This window comes from Crocodylus siamensis, chromosome 12, assembly GCF_052110815.1.
Source record: "Crocodylus siamensis isolate JL-2025a chromosome 12, ASM5211081v1, whole genome shotgun sequence".
Classification (NCBI taxonomy): Eukaryota; Metazoa; Chordata; order Crocodylia; family Crocodylidae; genus Crocodylus; species Crocodylus siamensis.
This window is the reverse complement of record NC_143406.1, coordinates 9,958,278-9,977,238: the sequence shown is the minus strand read 5'-3', so window position 1 is coordinate 9,977,238 and position 18,961 is coordinate 9,958,278. Positions and strand designations below refer to the sequence as shown.

General features: G+C 44.0%; 1 protein-coding gene across 3 annotated transcripts in view; it reads left to right on the top strand.

The window, feature by feature from the left end:
• Positions 1-18,961, top strand: part of CTNNBIP1 (catenin beta interacting protein 1) — a 39,077-nt gene that overhangs the window by 9,296 nt on the left and 10,820 nt on the right. For 2 of the 3 annotated variants that reach the window (XM_090024118.1, XM_090024119.1), the window contains one exon: positions 1,555-1,645. In XM_090024118.1, coding sequence (XP_089880244.1) covers positions 1,555-1,645 — 91 coding nt within the window. Of the gene's footprint in view, positions 1-1,554; positions 1,646-1,949; positions 1,988-18,961 lie in introns of all 3 variants that reach the window. The other variant, XM_090024120.1, reaches the window with a different exon arrangement.

Genomic DNA, 18,961 nt, shown 5'->3' with positions numbered 1-18,961 from the left:
GTCTTCTTGGACTTCCAGAAGGCCTTTGACACAGCGTCCCACCCAATTCTGGTGGTCAAGCTGAGGGGCTGCGGCATTGACGAATGCACGGTCACATGGTGGCAAACTGGCTCCAGGGGTGCGCCCAGAGGGTGGTAGTGGACGGGTTGGTGTCGACCTGGAGGGGTGTGGGCAGCAGAGTCCTCCAGGGCTCGGTCCTTGGGCTGGTGCTGTGCAACATCCTCGTTAGCAAACTGGACGAGGGTGTGGAGAGCACCCTGTTCAAGTTTACTGGTGACACAAAGCTGTGGGGTAAAGTGAATACGCCAGCAGGCAGGGACTGCATCCAGGATAGGTTAGAGAAGTGGATGGATCTGAATAGGATGTGGTTCAACAAGGACAAGTGCAGGGTGCTGCACCTGGGGAGAGGGAACCAGCATTATGGTTATAAGTTAGGGGCTGACCCTCTCGGCAGCACAGAGGCAGAGAGGGATCTTGGAGTCACGGTTGACTCCAGGATGAATAGGAGTCGCCAATGCAATGAAGGAATAGGCAGAGCCAACCGCACCGTGTCCTGCATCAACAGGGGCATCACTAAGAAGTCCAGAGAGGTCTTGCTTCCCCTCTATGCAGCACTGGTCAGGCCGCAGCTGGAGTACTGTGTCCAGTTCTGGGCACTGCACTTCAGGAAGAACGTGGAGACCCTGGAGAGGGTCCAGAGGAGGCCGCTCGTATGGTTGGGGGCCTCCGTGGCCAGCCCTGTGAGGAGAGGCTGAGGGACCTGAATCTCTTCAGTCCCCGCAAGAGGAGACTGAGGGGGGATCTTGTGGCTGCCTCCAACCTTATCAGGGGCCACCAGCAGGGACTTGGGGAAAGTCTGTTCACCAGGGCCCCCCTTGGAGTCACCAGGAACAATGGCCACAAGCTGAGGGAGGGTAGGTTTAGGTTAGATATTAGGAAGAACTACTTCACAGTAGGGGTGGTCAGAGCCTGGAATAGGCTTCCCAGAGAGGTGGTGCTCTCACCTTCCCTGGGGTCTTCAAGAGGAGACTGGACAGGCACCTGGCTGGGGTCTTACGACCTCTGCCACCCCCAGCGCTCCTTCCTGCCTATGGCAGGGGGTCGGACTCAATGATCTGTCTAGGTCCCTTCCGACTCAGTGATTCATTGATTCTGAGAGTCAAACTAGCCTCTCTTTCTTGCATGTTGTCAGCAACCATGGAGTCTGTTAAAAGGCCAGAAAACATTCCTGGCTATATCTTGCTCTTAACCTCATTTAAGTTTGCATGAATCTTAAGGATTTGATATGGACACAGAGGAAAGGGGAAGTCATTCTATCCAACCTTACAATAGCACACTTTTAAAATGACTGTGGTTTGGAGGGATAAGTATTCCCTGTTTATGAAGTGAGGAGCCTTCAAATTTGTAAGTGGATGGTAGCAGAAGAAGAGTTGGGGCAGCTGGAGCTAAACACTTAAAGTGAGTTAATTGTACCTGGGTAGATGAATAGGTGATAGTGATATTTCTTGGTAGGCGATGGTCTCTTTATGCTGATGCATTTGTTCACATTTCCAGTTGACTGCCAGTGAAGAGGAGTTCTTACGGACGTATGCAGGTGTAGTGAATAGCCAACTTAGCCAACTTCCTCAACACTCTATTGATCAGGGTAAGTACCATGGCGGGGTGAGAAGGGAGTGACTGCCTAGTACTTCTGGCTTACACATTTGTTCCTGTATAATCAGTTTTCCCAATCTGCAGGAGTCTTTCAACCAGCAATATGGGTAAGGAGAACATCTTTTAAAAAGGAAAATGACTGTAAAAACTGGAGATACTAGCAAAGCAATTTGGCAAAGATGTACTGTCAGAACTAGTTTTAATTTACTTTTTAACTTATCAAATTTTAATTTGACTCTGTCTGTCTGTAAGACACTTCTGTTACATGTCAATTTTTTATTTTTTTTTTGGTAAAGATACACAAGTGCAAAGATCTGGCCAGAAGAAAAAGAAGGTAATTTTGCAGGTCTTTCTCTCAGTGGCTGAAGAATGTCATTCAGCTTGGACTCAAGATACTGTCCCTTCTTCAAATTGATCTGAACTTTGGCAATGCCTTATCCATAGAAAACTGGAATTGTATAATCCTTTGGCATGTCTTTTAGGCTTAAAAGAAAGGTGAATGATATTTGGTAGGATGGAGAGATCCTCTATATTCTGCTTACTTGTTACGAAGTTGGTCTTGGTCTTCTTTTCAGGATGGATTTGCTTGCCTTCTGCCGATTGGGCAAGATGCTGAGTGTAAAATAATTTTATGTTCCAATATTTAGTGAATAACATTTCACCTAGTTCCTTCTTGTGAAGAGGAAACGTACACAGTTCATATCTTCACCTAAACTGGGGATGAGCTTTACTGTGGTTGCATTTCAGTGATGGGTAAAGTAGATTATAGAAGTACCTAGAATCCGTTAGGATAGCATGTGCTTTGTCAAACAGCATTGCTCATCATCATCACTGCTTGAAATACCGAAGGCCAAATTCTGTCAACTGACTTCATACTTCCCAATACCTTCGTGTAACTGAGTATGGCCTGATTGTTTGTTGTATAAGGTCACTCCTGCAGTCCCTTCAAACCCTTTAATGACAGTTGAAGTTCAGGCATGTAAATAGTGTTTACCACTCAAACTTCATTTACCTCCTGTAGTGTAGCTTATCTGCTTGGGCAGATGGTGAGCTGGTTTTTTGTCGCTGTCTTTATTGCTAAGAAAATCTTTGGTTATCGATATGGACACGTGGACAAGTCACTGTGAAACTAAATTCACTTGTTAGTTAGCTTGTCTCGGCCGTTATGCAGCAGCTGGTCCGTGTGCACATTCTCACCACTGGTAAATGCAGCATAGCTTTCCCTTCGGAAAGTATGTAGCTCCTAGGGATCTACCATTTGGTTAAGTGCATAGGGCAGTTACAGTTGAGTGATTGCATGGGAAGTCCTGGATCTGTACCTTGCAGTAGTTCTCTCATATGCTCATCTTCTAGGTGGTAGGTGTCAGAGGGCACAAAGTGTAATGTGCCTTTCTGGAAAGGGGGAAGGGGTAAGTTTCCTAGCAGAAGGTAGCTCTACTCCTCTGTTCACTGCTGTTCTTAAAGACGTGCAGGCACATAATGAGTTGCCTTCTCTCATTGACCATTTTACTTTTCTCAAGGTCACTGTGGACAGATTTCTCAGGTGGTAATGGTTTTGCAAAAAATATTAATCCGTTAAGGTAAAGTGTGCCAAGCAGTTAAGGCCCATAATAGCCTTATAGTTAGTCACCAAAAACAAATAAAAAATAGGTAGTCACCCCCAAAAAAATTAAAAAATTAAAAAAAGAAAGAAAGAAAACTTGCTATGAATGGGAATACCTCATGAAGCTACCTTTGTTTGAGAGGGCTAGGGGGAACCTGGCTGACTGGAATCAAACAGTGGTGAAAAGCAAATTGCCCTTTCAATGTTGGTAACTTAAGCTGTATCATTGTAAGTGAGTTGTCTGAGATGGCTACCCTTTCCAGTTAGGTCTGTGTAGGGCTTTATACAACGAGGCTAAGGCCTCTATTTTGGTAATATCTGTTAATTTTTCATTATTTTTGTGTGAATAACTCTTTAACAGGTCCAATGGTAAGATGAATAGTTTTAATATTTTGACTTGTTAACTAACTGAATATATATATAACCTTGTATTTGGAAAAGAGCATGAGCTGCGAGGCATGTGTTTTCTCTGTATTCTCTCTGTTTGGGCATGTTGTAACAGAAAATAAGAGGGAAAGGTGAAGATAAATTCCTAATCATGCAGTGGATTCCTACTGCTTGTGATGTTTTAATTAATACACCTGCAGGCAGCTGTTTGATTGCTCTGCAGCAAGAACTAACACAGAATAAACTGGCATCACATTCCCCCCCCACCCCTACTTATCTCATTTAACCCAAATGTGTACAAGGAATGGCATGTCAGCCTAATAGACCCTTACACTGACTGTAGTTCAGCACTAGGAGAACCAGGCTGAAGTTAAAGCAGAGCTCATCTGAGGTTTCATATTATATTTCTTTACCTTGTGTAGCAAGACCTTACTAGAGTATAAATAGGGCCCAAATCGGTGTGACGATCCATGAAATAACTTCATGGTTGGAGTTGTTTAATGCCCATAGTGCATAATGACTCAATGAAAGTTAATAGCGTATGCTACACTCCCACTATGTATCCAGCAAGAACTTTAAGATATGACATTGTTGGAGAGGGGTGCATTGCCACAAAATTTCCAGGTTTGCTTTGGTACCCTGTGAACCAAGGGTCAGCAACGTTTTTGGGCAGAGTACCAAAAACACCCGAAACCTCAACTTGTAAGGTGTTGGTGTGCCATGGGCGAATGGTGGAGGAGCCAGGAGGGGCCTGATCGTTGATGTGGCAGTGCAGTCCCATCCCCTTCCCTGTCGTCTGCTCCGAGGCACGTGTGCCAAGCAAAACACTTTTGCATGCCACGTTCTGGTACCTGTGTCAGGGGTTGCCTGCCCCTGGTATAAACTATTTCTAACACTGTTTTTATCAGGTAATGCGTTGGGTGATCTACTTTGGATCATCAGATTTGTTTTATTTTTTGGTTACTCGTGTGATAGAAATGAAGCAGGGCTTGGTCGTTTTTTTACATCTTCATGGTAAACAATTATCTGGTACGGTTTTAATTTACAGATCCTAATTTCTAAATTTGTCTTTTATCTGGCTTCCTTTTTTCCCTTCAGATGTGCGTTGTACCCTCTCAGATTCATATGAGTTTTTGGGATTAATGGGGAAACTGTTTAAAGAGCTGAGAACTAAGTTGAACATGGGTTTTAAAAAAAGTGCAAGTCATTTAGAAAACGATTCTACTTGCAGCATGCACAGGCTTACCCTTCAGTTTAAATTTTCATGATCATTCTTTGCTCTCCTGGGAGATTGATGCAAATAAGCATAGGAAATATTTGTGCAGCTTGGCCAAGAGCAACTAAACTTTTCTGCCTGTCAAGCAAAAATGCATTTTTTTTCAAAAACTTTAGGAAGCTGATATACTATTTCTTAACTGAATATGACTGAAGAGACCTAGCCTTATACAAGTGAGACTTCTCTGCTTTATCTCCCTAACCGGTTATGCCTCTGTACAGTCTCGGTGTAGAAGTATTCTGAGTGACTTGTCCATGGAGGGTCTAAGACCAGTCAGAAGATACTGTGATTGGTCTTAATTTTGCTGGAAGGTAGAAAAACCATGGACTTTAGGCAAGCTATAAGATTGGGAAATTTAAACATGGAGAAGATTGACATTTCCAGTTGTTTTTATCACGATCAGTTAACAGAATCTCAAAATAAAGGCCAAAAAAAGGTCAACTCAAACGTCTAAGGGAGACTACAACCTTGAAATAAAAGATAGACCAACAATTACCGTGTGGTTCAACATTTGTGGGCTCAGTGTACGTAAGATGCAGGAAATATAATTCATACATCTTTCAGAGAAGAGGATATTTTTGTTCTGTATTTGAAAAGACGCCTGCTGATTTTTTTTTTCCCCTCCCCGCTGCTAACTTCCTTTATAGATCTGAAAGAGTCTCGAGAGATTCTGCATATGGCCCTAATACTTCTTTCCTGACAGTGAATTTGTCCCTGGTGGTACATTCTTTCAGATGTAATGATATCACTCCTGTCGTCTTGAGAGATCAGATCCTCCTGACTGATCCATGTCTCCCATTTCAGTTTGTAGTAAGGCTGGCAACATCACACACAGAAAATCCCCCTCCTCTGAGGGAAGGGGAAAAAAATTGCCATCTAGCCAGAACAAAACAAGAGGGTTCTCTTGATATTCAAATTGGACACCCCTTGGGTTAAGTAAAAGGGTGCTCTATGGAGAACAGGAGTTCAATACAACAGGTATCCTGACCAAATCTCAGTTGTTTCAAGGGGAGAAAAGAGGAGGCTTTATTCTGTTATAAATGCATGGAGATAGTAACACTTTTTTTTAAGTTTTCACCACTCCTGCATTAATCTTTCCAGATAAACTACTTTCCATCTAAGTATGTTGCTGTAGTGTTGCTTGTTTTGTTTTTTTCCCCTGTGATATCATTTTCAGGGCACACGTTGCTGTGATGGAACGGCCGCAGGTTACATCAGACGCTGTCAAGTTAGGTATAGTAACGGTAGGAAAAAGGCGAGTCAATTAGGGAACCTTCGAAAGCAGTAGATTTCAACCTTTTTCATTTGTGGACCCCTAAATATTTCCAAATGGAGGTGCGGACCACTTTGGAAATTTTGAATAGAGGTGCAGACACCTTTTGAATGGTAAATGTGGGTATTCGTGGACATTTGACTGATGATTGTCATATTGCACAACCCCCTTAGACAGTCTGTGGACCCCCAGGGTTGAAAACAGGTTGAAAACATCTGTTCTGATGTAACCGAGATGCTCACGATGGCACGGGCTACCTTGAAATTTGACGTGTTAAGGGAGGGTCCCTCTCCGCTAGATGGCAGCATCTCTTGCTGTAAAACCCTGTTCTAAGTACACACACTGAGGTACTTAAAATTTTTAATTTATTCTTTAAAAGTGCTTAAAGGAATTTCTTTTGTTCTCCTCCCCCGCTTTTCTCTCATGGGATCGTCTCTGTCATATATTTTTTAGCCTTGGCTGCAAGTTGCTTTCAGCACACACACAAAAGGATTTATTCAAAGAAGGGTATGTGAATTTTTTTGGCCCACCTACAAAAATGAAGCAGCTCATTGGGTATATTGATCTTCCTTTCTAGCAGTGGGACAGAAGAAAGGCATTTTTCAACCTTATTTGTCTCACCACATCTGCACACAGGCATGCCAGCAGAAGGCATTGAATTTTGTGGCACCATTTCTCTCCAGTGGAAGAAAGGATGTTGTAAAACCACCGAGACCCTTAGCATTCAAATGGTGCTATGGAAGCAGAGGCAGACTGACATGGTGCCTTTCAGAACCAATCGCAATTGCATCATGCTGTAGGTTGTCTAAATCTTGACTTTGTGAGAACCAAGTAATTTTTTTAGAGGTTTGCAGCAAACTCCTAGTTCCTCCTCCCTTTTACCTATTTTACTTAAAGATAGATGCAAGTATAGTGCAAATATTACTTGCATATCTTCAGGCCAAAGGGGTAAGGACAGAGCTGGACTTAGGGGTAGGTGATGTGGTCAGGGGGGTGCCAGACACAATCACATGTGTGAGCAGCCTGTGTTCAAAGCAATGTTGTTCTCCCCTTACCCAGCCCTGGCCAATTCTTTCCCCCCCAGCAGGAGAAGCCGTGCCCAGCCCTGCCCGCCCGCTGCCTCCAGTCACTGCTCAGGAGGTGCCGAGCTGGGCATGTGCGGACTGGGTGGTGCCTGCTCCCGTCTGCCCGCCTTGCTTCCACATAGCTGCAGTGATACCTGCCCGCCTGCCTGGTGCACCATGCCACTCTGCCTCCCCGCTGGACTGTGCCCCGTGCCCCTGCCCGCCTGCCTCTGTCTACAGCAGCGCTGCTGACTTTGGGGCGCGAGGGGGGGAGTGCCAGTGCCAAAAAAAAAAACTTTGCCTAGGGCACCATTTTCCCTAAGGCCAGCTCTGGGTAAAGAGGTAAGATTTTCCATTTTATCAGAAGTGAATAGGAAGCAGATACATAACCGATTATCTCAAGATGAAATGAAAGATGTATTGGGATATGATGAGGATTTATAATTTAGTAGTTCTTGTATCCCAGCCTTAGATACAATTTTTAGGATACTTGCGTGTCTCTTTCTTGGTGTCTATTTTTTCTGTATAGTTTTCATAGACTATAAAATTTGTTTTTGTTTGCTGCCTTTCACTCAAAACACTGCATGCCTAATAATATACTCTGTCATTATAGCATTGGTGTATTTTGTTAGTTTTATTTTCAGGATCCTAAATAGGTAAACGTTACTGTTTTGAAAACAGAAAAACAAGTAACAGAGGACAAACTTGTTGACCAAGGTTACATAACATCATTAGGAGCATAACTGTGGGTGGAAGAGTGGGGCACCAGCCATGGGTGCCAATTTCTAGGGACCAGAATGGCAGCCCTTGGGGAGCCCACAGTGCAGGGGCTGCTGCAGCCAGTTTGCAGGAAACTTTTGTCATGGCAGATGAGACTCTCCCCCCTGGTCCCCACCCTAGCATTCAGCACACTGCAGCGCTCAGCTTTTTTTCTTAGCCTTTGTCTTGAGTGGCTGAATTGTTTTTTGCATGAATTTTTTTCAGAATTGTTTAGATTGAGGTAAATGCCCAGTAGTGAAGACTTCTCCCCAAACAATTGAAGTTGGGAAAAATAATTGAGAACAAGGTGTTATAATTGAAAGTGCTACCCAACCTTAGTAGATGTTCTTACAAGCTCTGTCTGTTGTAAGGGACCCTGTTCTGCAGCTCGGGTTATTCAGTGGAATTAACTTTTCCATTCTGCTGTCCTCCGAGTTGAAGTACAAGGATCCAGGACTGTAGCATAATGAGGACAATTGTTATATGGCAAAACTCTTTAGAGAATGTGTTTTCACAGGACCTATAGGTAGATGTCTGTTTAGCCCAGTCCCCTGGACTACCAAGCTAAAAAGCAGCTCTTTCGTTATCCAAGGAGGACAGTAAATTTTATGCTAAGAAGGATGGAAATAACTTTCTGTACGGGGCAGAATGGCGTGCTGCCTCCTGGGAAGATTGGCTAAGCTTTTGAAACCGGGGAGCAGAGATCAATTGGTATGATGCATTGTTGGTGCTAGTGAGACTGTTTGATGCATACTTCAAGAGGGCACTGAATGAGATGTCAAGACAAAATTTCTTGGGGCACCAGCACATGTGAAGAGAAAATTGTTTAATTGTCAGTGTACCAATTTTAGGAGATTTGGTTGAATTCATGCTCGAATGAATGTTATTTAGCTTGTATTACTATAACCCTGTGGGAAGGCATTTGTGATGGGGATATTAATACCCCTTCTCAGTCACAATTCAGATGCATTCTAATGGATAAAACACAATATGAATTATTAGCTGGTGTCTGCTGCAGACAATCGCATTATTATTATATTTATTATGTGCAAAAAAATTGAAGTCCAAACCAGAAATACATGAACTGGAGCTATAAAAACCCAATTTTACAAAATTGAAAACAATTGCACCAGCAGAGAGGGAGAGAATTTAAGCAGGGAAGTGTGAATGATACAATTGGCAACTGAAGTAACACTTGACTACATATCCAGAGCGCCACAATGGAAAGAGAAAGCTATAATGTTAAAAAGACTAGATTGGTTTTGAGAAGTAACCGTGCTTATAAAGAACACATTTAAATCAATGGAAAAAATGATGATGGCAGATGGTAAAAGTGAAAGGTGTTAGTAATGAACTCCTGATAAGGAGGCACCTTTGGGCAACAGAGTTAAGGATAGTAAAGAGTTTTTAAAAAATATGTTGGGAAGAAAAAGTATTCTAACAATCGGATTGGTCCATTACTAGGTGGAAATGAGATAACTGTCAAAGTTAGGAAAGTTACCCAGTTAATAAGTTCTCTTCTGTGTTCAAAGAAAGTTTGATGATAGTGATGATGTAGTAGTGTTATATATGATAAAGTACTTTCCATTCCTGTAATTAAGGAGGTTGTTAAGCAGCTGCTACTACAGCTAGATTTTTCTTTAACCAGCTGTGCTGGGTAATTTGAGTCTGAGAATTTGAAGAAACCAGGCATTGGATAAGTTGCATCAAATAATTTTTTTTTTTAAGTTGCGTTTGGCCTCTTTCAACCATTGTGCTCACTTTGGCAGCACATATATTAAAATTGGCTTTCAGTAAATTTTGGAACATTGCAGAAGTTAAAAATGATGCAAAGAAAGCTAATATGCCAGTATTTTTAAGGGTATACAGGACAACCCCATGCAAAATAATGGATTGATTGATAAAAATAATACAGAAGCATATTAAGATATATGAAAAATAGGATGGTGCACTATTTTTAAGATTAGAAATCTGGTTGATAAAGTTTCATGAAGTAAACTAAAATTTCTGTAAGGCATTTAATTTGCTACTGCAAGACATTTGAAATAAGAAACTAGCAAGAGACAAAATCAATATGGCATGCACTAAATGGATTAACAACTGGATTAAAGGGATCAGAACCTAATTTGTAGGTCCCAGTACAGTCGGGAATCTACATCAAGTGGGCGTGTTCCTAGAAGTGTCCTCCAACGCCTGGCTCTGCTTGCTATGCTTTTATATGTTCATCAATGACTTAGAAGGAAGGGAAATTACTACTGTACTTAGTTTGGAGACAGCAGGTTCAGAATATCATGACATTAAAGGAGGTGGTAGGTCACTACTAAGGAATAATCTCGATCACTTCATTAAACGGGAGGCAAGCTAACAAGTAAGGTGATGAGACATGGGGTCATGCAGCTATGGACAAAAAATGTTGGCCATATTTAGAAGATAGGGAATGCTTCCCTGCAAAGCAGTGACTTTGAAAAAGCCTTGGAGGTCATGGTATGTTTTCAGCAGCACACAAAGTCCCAGTGTGATGTGCTGGGGCCAGGAGAACTGATGTGATCCTCAGATACATAAGTATCCGAGGAGTAAAGGGGTGATATTAGCTTCTTGCTACAGCTGCTCAGAACTTTTTCAGTGAAGTAGTTTTCTGCAGGAAAACATGGGTTTGACAAAACCAACTTTTTCTGTGTGTTGGGGAAACAGTAAGGCAGAACATCTAGCCTTTTTCGTATACCAAATGGAAAGATTTTCTTCCAATTTAGCATTTAAAAGATATATTACACCTCCTGAGCAGCTTTAGTATCTGATACTAATGCAGCCATTACTAGAATGCTGTCTTGTTCTGGTCCCCACTGCAAGAAAGATGTTGCAAAATTGGAGAGCGCTCAGAGAAGAGCAACAAGAAAGATTACAGAGTGGAAAAGAAAGTCATGTAGCTGGATGTTCATGAGCCTAAATCTGTTTAGCTTGTCTCCAAGGAGGCTGAAGGTGTGATTGGATCACTAGAAGTACCAAGAGTACCTTTTGATAACAGGCGTCTCTTCATTTTAACAGACGAAGGTATAATGAGGTATAGTGCTTAGAAACTGAAGCTAGAGAAGTGCAGAAATAGAAGAGGCACAACTTATTAATAGTGAGGGAAACTTACCAGTTTATGAAGCGTTGCGCTGAATTTACCAGCTTTAATATTTAGATTGGTTGCCTTTCTACACGGTATGCTCTAGTTGGACTACAGCTAGTGGATTTCATAGATTTCTAGGTTCAGAAGGGACCTTGTAGATCACTGAGTCTCACCCCCTGCTCTAGGCAGGAAAGAGCTCTTGGGTTAAATAACCCCAGCTAGGTGCCTGTCTAATCTCTTCTTGAACACCTCCAAGGTAGGAGAAAGCAGTACCTCCCTTGGAAGGCCATTCTATATTTTGGCAACCCTCATTATAAAGAAGTTCTTTCTGATATCCAATCTAAATCTACTCACCTTTAATTTGTGGCCATTATTTCTAGTAACCCCAAGGGGCGCCCTGGTAAACTGAGTATCCCTTATTCCCTGCTGACCATACGAGTAGCTCTTCTCTGAACATGCTCCATGTTGTCCGCATCCCTCTTGAAGTGCAGCGCCCAAAACTGGATGCGGTACTCCAACTGCGGCCTGACCAATGCTGCATAGAGAGGAAGTATCACCTCCCTAGACCTGCTCGTGATGCACCTACTAATGCAGGGGCGGGCAGTTTAATTTGAGCAGAGGGCCGCTTTTCCACACGCTCAGCACCAGCTTGTACAATGGCCGGGTTACAAGGTGGTGCAGTGTGGAGGGGCAGAGAAAGCAGCTGCTCCTCGCCCCATGCCCGGCACCCCACACTGCAGCCGCTCGCAGCCAGCCTGGGGCTGCCTGTGCCTGCTCCGGACAGCCCCGCATGGGCTCCGAGCGCCTGCAGGCGGGCAAGGGGCTGCTCTTCTCCATGCAGGAAAGGAGCCCAGGGAAAAGCTGAGCATGGGGGGGAAGCAGCCCCTTCCCCACCCCACACCCGGTACCCCATGCTGCCTGCATGGAGCTGTCCGGAGCGGGCACAGGCAGCCCCATGCAGGCTGCAAGCAGCTGCAGCACAGGGCACCAGGCGTGGGTGGAGAGAGGCTGCTTTCCCTGCCCCCCGCACTCCTTCCCTGCCCAGGGGCCGTCCCCCCACTTAGCTGAGCTTCCCACGCCACCAAGGCAGCCACATGCTCCCAGCCCAGAAACCCCAGCTGGGGCTTCTGGCTGGGGGGGCAGAGCCGGGCAGGTCTTGCTGTTGTTGGAGCCCTCTGGGCTTCCCCTGGGTCCTGCTGCCCTTGGTTCCCGTCACTTTTGACAGGAACAAAGGGCAGAGAAATATTAATTTTCCAAATCTTTTCAGGGGCCTCGCTGGCTGGATAGAACGGCCTCGCGGGCCATATTTTGCCCACCCCTGTACTAATGCAAGAAAGAGTGCAGTTAGCCTCTTCACATTGTTACTACCTCATCACATTGGCAACTCACGTTCATTTTTGCATTGACTGAGGCTCTGAGATCCCTTTCCACTGCTGTCGTACTCAGAATGGTACTTCCCAGTCTGTAGGTGTATTGGAGATTCTTCCTCCACAGGTGCAGCACTTTGCACTTATCCTTGTTAAATAGATCCTCTTCTGATCTGCCCATTTCCCCAGTCTATGCAAATCTGCCTGGATTCACTCCCTGCCTTCCAGTGTGTTTACTGTACCCAATAGTTTGGTGTTGTCTGCAGATTTGACGTATTGCTTTCAACACCCTCATCCAAGTCACTGATGAAGATACTGAACAAGACTGGTCCAAGGACAAAGCCTGGGGGGCACCACTGCCCACAGCCCTCCAGGGAGAAACCAACCTGTCCACCACCACTCTCTGGGTGCATCCCATAAGCCATGTTTTCACTCACCTTGCTGTGAAAAAATCCTCATCACAGCTCTCAGTATGCTCATAAGAATTGGGTGCGGCACTGTGATGAAAACCTTTTTGAAGTCCGAGTAAATAACATCCATCACCACCCCTGCATCTTAGCACTTTGTGACCTGGTCATAAAAAGAGACCAGGTTAGTCAGGCAGGATCTGCCTGCTACAAATCCATGCTGGTTTCCCCTTAACATTGTATTGCCTGCTGGCCCCCCACAAATGTGGTCCTTTATGATTTTTTTTTAACGTCTTGCCAAGAACAGATGTGAGGCTAACCAGCTGATAATTACCCAGGTCCTCCTTCCTCCCCTTCTTGAAAATAGGGACCACATTGGCCCTTTTCCAGTCTTTGGGACCAGTCCTGAATGCCACGAGCACTTGAACAGTTGCGCCAGTGGTTTCACTATGACATTGGCCAATTCCTGTAGTATCCTTGGGTGAAGATCATTGGGGCCTACCAACTTAAGTATGTCCAACCCCTCCAACTGCCCCTTCACTAGGTCAGTGCTAACAGTAGGTGGATTGGTATTTCTCTCACGCCAGACTGAAGTCTTATTCGGAAGCATATTTGTATCCATGTCTAGGAACACAGATGCAAAGAAGTCATTTAAAAGCTCCACTTCGTCCATCCTGTCTGTTACGAGTTGCCCTAGACCGTTCTGTAGAGTCCCTGTGTTACCCTGCCCCGCCACCTTGCTCCCTATGTACTTAAAGAAGGACTTTTTGTTACTCTTAATCTTTGTTGCCAACTTGAATTCAGTATCTGCTTTGGCCTTCCTCACTGCTTGCCTGCCAGCATGAGCCAAACAGATATACTCTTCCTTGGTGGCTGCCCTCTGCTTCCACAGCCTGTAAGCCTCTCTTTTCCTCTGAAGGCTCTCCTGGATTTCCCTGTTCAGCCAAGATGGTTTTTTGGCTCTTTTGCCACCCTTTGTGTGAACTGGGATGGTGCTCCTCTGTGCCTGCAGGATCAGTCCCTTGAGGAACTCCCACCCTTCTTGGACTTCCAACTCACAGATGTGATTACCCCTCAGTCCCACTCGAACTAATCTCGTGAGTTGGTTGAAGCTGGCCTTCGGGAAGTCTAGCACTTCTGCCCTACTAGTTGTCTTTCTCACTTTTCACTGGATAGTGAATCCTATCAACCAGTGGTCACTATCCCTTGGGTGACCTTGTACCTGTAGGTCCCCCACCAAGTCCTCCCCTGTGACCAGCACCACCTCAAGTATGGCATTTCCCCATGTGGGACTGCATACCTCCTGTGTTGGGTGCAGGTCCTGATTGCAGGTGAGGAACCTACATGAACCGGCAGACCTGGCCGACTGCTCCTCCTGGCAGTTGTCTGGGTAATTTAAGTCACCTGTGACAACCAGGTCCTTTGAACATACTGCCCTCAAGAGATGTTTCGAAAATCCTAGGTCTAACTCCTCCTGATGTGAGGGTCTGTAGCAGACCCCCACTACCAAGTCCCTTTCACCCCTGGATTTTTTCAAATCCTTTCACCTGGATTTGAAACACAGGTTAGTTCAGAGAGGTTCACAGGAGACCAGATTAAATAATCTCAAAGATTGCTTCTATCCTTAAAAATCTATGAAACTTCTAATTTGATAGCAGCAAATGAAAAATCTGTGGGATACATTTCAGGTGTGAAATACATGCATATGCAATTTAAGATGCATAATTCAAAGTAACATTAAAACCAGATCTCTAGATGGCAGGGTATGTACTTGGGGCTTCCTGGAACTATGCTGGATGAACCATGGAGCAAGCAAGACTACCGAGGAGGTTCTGCAATTCAATAAATAAGTTACAGACTCAAATATAGTACAGTTGCCATGCTAATCTGTGCTTGGGGCAGTTTCTGCCCATAAAAAGCTTTCCTAGGACAGTTAGCTGGGTTGCCAGAAAATGAACCCAGGCAATATGACTAGTGAGGTTGTCCTTGTATAGTTTTCCCTAGTAGCATTTGTGGTAAATATCTGCCAGCCCGTTCGAGGGAGGCTATTTCTTTGACCACAAGGAGTCACTCTACAACCAGGGTGTGTGTAATAGCTACTTGCAGTGGGAAACGGTATTTTACAGAGCTGAGTTCATAGTAGCCCCTGCTGAATATAGAAGTGTTCCAGTCATCAAACTCCAGTGAGCCACTATTAATAATAAACTTGAAGTTTAAGTTATATCTTGGTAGTCCTTAGGGCCTTTAGGGGATTACAGGCTCTGTCAGAAGGAGAAGCTAACCTGTAACTGTAATCAAGAAGTGCCTTAAAACTGCCATGTTATATTAACTCTGAAGATTAAGACTCTTGTTTTGGCTTGGTTCTGCTTATACTTCCTTGGGGGACATGGGGAGGAAAAATCTGTGCATCTCCTACCTTGCTTTCCAAAAGCTTTCAATTTATAAAAAATTACTAACTCCTTCTCTTCTGATTCACATATCTCGTGTTATATTTGGAGAAGCTGCACTTCTGCACCTTATTTGTACAATATGGGGTGAATCTTGGTCTCCACGCAGGAGGTTGCGTTAGTTCCAAGTCTAATTGTACCAAGAAATTCAACAATGCAAAATACAAGTTAGGCTATCATAACGTGTGCCTCAGTGATCTCTTTTGTGTTGCCCTTATTACTTGAGCAGATGCCAAACCAAATACCAAGCAAATCTCATTATTCTGATTTCAGTTACTAATAGCTTTATTCTAAATTCTGTAAACGTACACTTAAAATGTAAGCGCAGCAGATAGCTTTAAGAAGACCTGGCTCAGGTCTGCTGAATTCTGAAAATTGGTGTTGAATTTTTCATTTGAGTTCACTGCAGGAAATAACTTTTTCCATGAAAGTCATGAATATGGACGACCTCTCTAGAGGTGCCATTTCCCTAACATGGGCCAGTGGTGATGTGGTTCAGGTCCGCTTTCTTGCCTGGTAAGAGTTCAGACTCTGGGTCCTGTGCTTAGCCGTGCTACTGACAGCTACGACAATCTGAGCAAGCTGCTTTGTGTTTCAGGCTGCAAGCCTGTAAAATACAGATAATTTGGGGGGGGATGGGTGTTTCTGCAGGAGTGTTGAGGCCTATCTCATATTTGCAAAGCATTTTGATACTGTTTTGAAAGGTGAAGTAGTAGTGAAATAACTGGAACTATGGTATGAGATGCCTTATTCTCCCAGGAACAGCAGTATGACAACTCTAGACTTTTCTGCATACTGGTCATCCAAGAAAATACATTTTTGCACTTCATTTTCTCCACCATCCATATGTTAGCCAAGTACTTCCCCCTTACTATGTCTTAAAAATAGCCCCAAATGCTGCAACGACAGTGCTAGGTACTGTTCAGGCCATAGTGGGTTTTATATGTTTAAAGTTACTGGAATGCAGGGCTTTGACCAGTTCAAAGCACTTGAACACTTTTCTGTGTGAGCTCAGAAGTAGGGAAGATGTGAGAAGCAATTTCTACCCTTTTGTACATGTGTTGGGGAGTTAACTGTTTTGATCTGGTCCACATTTCCCCTGCCTCCTTGATCGCAGAAGACCTATATCATCTCAGGCCACTGAACGTTTCTTGTCTGAATTTGCAAATTGAAGGCTGCTTCGAAATCTCTCTAATTCACTGCTACGTGGTGGAGCTGGAAAACGGGCTTTGTAGTGAGCATGGTACCTGCATTTCACTGCTAAGACCTTGGTGACTCTAGCGCTGTTGTTCCTATAGCAACAGGCTATGGTGTCGTGCTGGCTCTTGAAGAAAGCTGCTCCCTTGGGGAGGACAGAGCTGAGAAGCAAACACACCGTGGCTGGGGTAGGGGCTAGAGACGTTACCTGGATGTTGATGTATTAAAAATAAAGCCGTCCTGCCTGTGGAGAGAATTGCCCTGCGATTGGGGATGTTTGGTTGAAGAGGCATAACGGTTCATTCAGTAACCGTCTCATTTTCTACACGTGGCGCTTCTCTGTGTTCCTCTCGTCACACGTGTGTTGCCTTTCTGAGGTGTGAACCTTTTAGATATTTGGAAGAAAGTAAATGTTTATAAATGGGAGGTGTTTGCACATAAATGGGATGGGATGGGGGGAGAGAGGTGGTGGGCCAAGGAGACAATTTTTTTTTTACTTTAATTTTCAGTTCAGCACCCTTTAGGCAATATGTTTGATGTTTTATTTATTTTTTCTAAAGATGTGGTTAGGTTATTTTGCAAGTAAACGCAAAGAATTCAGACGAAATGATTAGTTTTGTGAGCGGAAGGACCTCTGAGATAGCAGCCTAGTAGATGTTAAATGTAACAATGCTTCCCTTTACATGGGTTTAGGATTTTTTTTTTACCCAAGGCTCCATATTTCTAGCTTGATCGTGCTATGGCTGAACAATGTTTGGCTTTGGTATTGATGTGGCTGAATCATATTCAGTAACGCATGCTGTAGGGAGTGTGATCGACGCCTCCTGACTGTCAGCAGCCAAATCGTATTTGCTGCAACTTCCCGACTGTCCTAACTGGCTACCCGTGTCATTGTAAAATACCTTCTCCTTTGCTCTTCGGTTGTACTGTAAAGCTCAGGGTAAGCCTCAGGAACAGCATTTAAAAGTGACGCTTCCCATGCCAAATGACAGCTCACGTAGCAGTGGAAGCCTTGTTACAATGACTGTTTTCCAAAACTCTGATTCCTGCTGATTAGCAGATGTATGTGCTGTGTAATGCAGCCCTCAGAAGCTTTTTGAAGCCTTTCCTGCTGTTCTACTTCATTCACCAATTCCTTGACCTTCACATCATCTGAGCTTCCTAGGAAGGCAAAACATGATGTGTTCCAAAGCAGCAAATTGCACGACTCCTGTGAATTAACTGAGGTGGTCTGAGCAGACCTGTTTCCATTTTAAATTAAGCAAGCATCAGCTAAAGTTCCCAAGTGCTGACAAAAAATGACTGGCCAGCAATGTGCCTAAACTTGGCTGTTTCTGTATCTTTTCTTGTCATCTTTTTTTTTTTTTTTCCTTCTTGTGTGCATCACTCTAGCATGGTAAAGACTGACAGTGTTAATTTAAGGTAAGTGTGAAACTGCAAATTGTCCTGACTGTGGTATCACATCACATGTGGACTTGAAGCACAAATCATTGTGGTGCCATCCCTCTTTTTCCTGCCACAAGCCATCAGTAGAGAGAGAATGACAAGCTGTGGTCTCCCTTCACTAGTGTAGGCGGGGAGACAAGAGCATCCCTGATAAAGCATGCGTGCAATGACAGCAATCTTACCCCTCACTGAGGGTATCGACTTAAGAATTGCACACAAAAAACTAGAGCTCTTGGTTCCAAAATTATACCTTTCATTAGACCAACTGGGAAATCGCAAGAAAATTCTCCTTTTCTGCAAGCTTTTGGGATCAAAGTCCCTTTGCCAGGCTCTGGGGAAAGAATAGATGGTACAGGATGGTAAGAAGTCCCCAACTTAAGAATTGGCATTTTAACACTGTTTCAGCAACCCAGTTGGAAAGTTAAGAAGAAGATTACATGATGGTTTAAACTGTTGAGGGGTGATCTTTAATTGCTTCGGTCTATTGATCCAGGTGCATAAATATAAAAATATTTGAGGATTGGGAGGAGTCTGTGCCTGCTTGGGTACTCTGTGGGCGAAGGCCCAGTCTTTCTGGCTGGGTGGCAGAGTGCCATGGACTTGTAAAGAAGAGCTTCTGTTTGAAAGGAGCAATGATTGCCTAGGGACTGAAGTGTCCTGGAGAGAGGGATTGCATGTCTAGGAAACAGAGGGTCAGGTATGCATGTGCATCTTTTTGATTGCTCTGTACCTTAATTAGTGGAAGTGTAAATATTTTGTTAAGGTGGTGTTCACAGTAAACATGGTTTAAGACCCTATTGACTGGATCGCAGGCTTTTGGCAAAGGTCCAGTTTAACTTTCTAACCTGTGCCCTGTTTTTTGTGTGGGGTTTTTTTTTTTCAGTTTTATCCCCTCACTTCAATGAACACATCCGTCGTGGAAGCCAAGTTAGGCTGTGGCTGAGGTCCCATTCATCAGGACTAATCCCTGCTT